At 34.2% G+C, this 2,500-nt stretch overlaps 1 protein-coding gene across 2 annotated transcripts in view; it reads left to right on the top strand.

Annotated features, from left to right (window-relative positions):
* Positions 1-2,500, top strand: part of LOC113801910 (AT-rich interactive domain-containing protein 3C) — a 238,493-nt gene that overhangs the window by 73,501 nt on the left and 162,492 nt on the right. The window contains exon 4 of one of the 2 annotated variants that reach the window (XM_070118998.1): positions 1,484-1,531. The exons of the other annotated variant lie outside the window; for it this stretch is intronic. Within the exon in view, the coding sequence (XP_069975099.1) occupies positions 1,484-1,531 (48 nt within the window). The remainder of the gene's footprint in view (positions 1-1,483; positions 1,532-2,500) is intronic. 2 annotated transcript variants of the gene reach the window in all.

Here is a 2,500-nt window from a genome sequence, read left to right as displayed (position 1 = left end):
CTTAATTTCGGTGTGCAAAGCAGCGCAAAATTATCCAATGCTAATTACCCAGTATTTTGGGGAAGACCTCAAAGTGGAGACTAATTATGCACGTGCGAGTTCATTGCAGATTGCATGGAAGGTGTGTGCGTATGCGTGTGTGTTTGTAATGCAATCATGTTTTTTTTTCTTCTGAGGTATGCATAAGTGCCAGGGTGCATTTTGCAGTGTAAACATGTTTTTTCTTGTTAAGCTAACACGCTGATAAATTCTCTCATGCACAGCCTTTGAGTGATGCCGCCATGCACAGTGCATTCACGGACGGAAGTAGCAAGCACAAAGTGTACACATGCATTCCGACATGCACAGTACATACACGGGAGGGAGTAGCAAGTACAAAGTGTACACATGGGATCCAGACATGCATTACATACACATGACTGCAAGATAGTACAAAAATACATATATAACCTCGCCATGCATGAAAGACATATGCAGCTCTAGCAGCGCAAGGCACAGGCAAATGTACACATGGATTCCGACATGCACAGTACACACACAGACGCAAGTAACAAATACAAAGTATACACAGAAGAATACCGTAAAAAAAAACAATGTGTACAGGCCCGAGCATATACGTAGGCCTGAGCATAGCGTGTCGTGTGTCCATAGGCCTGTCTCGCCCTCCTTTATCAAGCCGGTATCGATCAGCTGATCCCACGGCCGTCACAGCCTCCCGAAGTTTATTTATAGACTTGATTAACTCCCACTAATCCTCCCGTTCCATCATCTTGCTTATCTTGTTTATCTTGTTCATTTGGATTATGTCGATTTTCGTCTCTCCGTGCTTGTTTGTTCATTTTGTCACACAGACTCAACCAAAGGCATAAACACATACACACGCAGACAAGAACACAAACAGACAAACACGTAAACAAGCAAACACACACAAACAAACAAGTCCACAAACTAAAAAATAAACACGTAAACAAGCAAACACGCAAACAAGCCCACATAATAACAAATAAACAAACACGTAAACAAGCGAATACACGTAAACAAGCAAACACGCATGCAAACAAACAAACAAATAAACACGCAAACAAGTAAATAAACAAAAAAAAATACATACTTTGGAATTAAAAAAATTCGTATCCAAATAAAAAAAAAATTCCACGGAAGAATAGACTTGGAACTCACACTTTTTCTGAATACAGTTTACAGTTATTAATTACGTTTTCTCTCTTTTTTTCTTTGGAATTCATAAATAGATAAACACATAAAATGAGAAGACAAAATGGAATTAAACCTTTAAACGAAAAAACAGTAAAACTAAAGAATCAGTCAGAAACGGAGATTCAGATCCGGCGAGTGCCAGTGTCCTTTTCTGAAATTACCGCTAGGAATCGAATTAACTTTAAAAAATACATCACTATAGATTATTCCGTATATGTTCACACGAAGTGATTTTTCAAGTTATTAATGATTTTCTCTTCCTTTCCAGGTACGAGAACCCACGAAGCACTCGTCCTTTGAAGAGGAAAAACGCAAGGTAGGCGATTGTAGTCGGTTTTCTGAATTTCTGAGTATATCTATATGTATGTATGTATATATGTGTAGGCATATGTATTTATATATACATATATATACATATATATACACATATATATACATACATATATATATATATATATATATATATATATATATATATATATATATATATATACATATATATACATATATATACATATATATATGTATGTATGTGTATATATATATATATATATATATATATATATATATATATATGTATATATATATGTATATATATGTATATATACATATATGTATATATACATATAGATACATAGATAGATAATTTGCATATCCATTTGTACATTTAGTTATACATTTATTTGTACACATCTGTCAATCTCTCATTCTCACTCTATATATGTATGTATGTATGTGTACATATATATATATATATATATATATATATATATATATATATATATATATATATATATATATATATATATATATATATGTCTGTATGTATATATAGAGAGATAAATATATATAGCTATATATATCAATATGTCTATCTGTGTATCCTTATATCTATGTCGTTATCTGTCTATTTGTCATTCTCTCACCCTCCCTTGCTCTCACCCCTTCGGTCTGCCCGTCACAATGTCCATCTATCTTCCTGCGACGGTGTTCGCTGTTCGCACACACCGCCTCGGTACAGTTAATCTACTTAAGTGTACTTACTTACCCACAACTCCCACTGTACTGTATGTCGCCAGCATTGACCAAGTACATCACGGTACAAAATGCAAAGTGTTCTGATACGTTCATAAGTACTATGTACTTTTTTATTAAGTACATATGTACAGCGTAGTACATATCGTGCTTGTCTTTCACGGTACAAAAGGCGTGGCTATTATGATGTGGAATTCATATGTACTTGTCCTTTGTTTTACCCTCATATGTTGCACAGCGTATACATTAT

The sequence above is a fragment of the Penaeus vannamei genome, chromosome 43, assembly GCF_042767895.1.
Source record: "Penaeus vannamei isolate JL-2024 chromosome 43, ASM4276789v1, whole genome shotgun sequence".
In the NCBI taxonomy this organism is placed as follows: Eukaryota; Metazoa; Arthropoda; class Malacostraca; order Decapoda; family Penaeidae; genus Penaeus; species Penaeus vannamei.
This window is presented reverse-complemented; position numbering and strand designations above follow the sequence as displayed.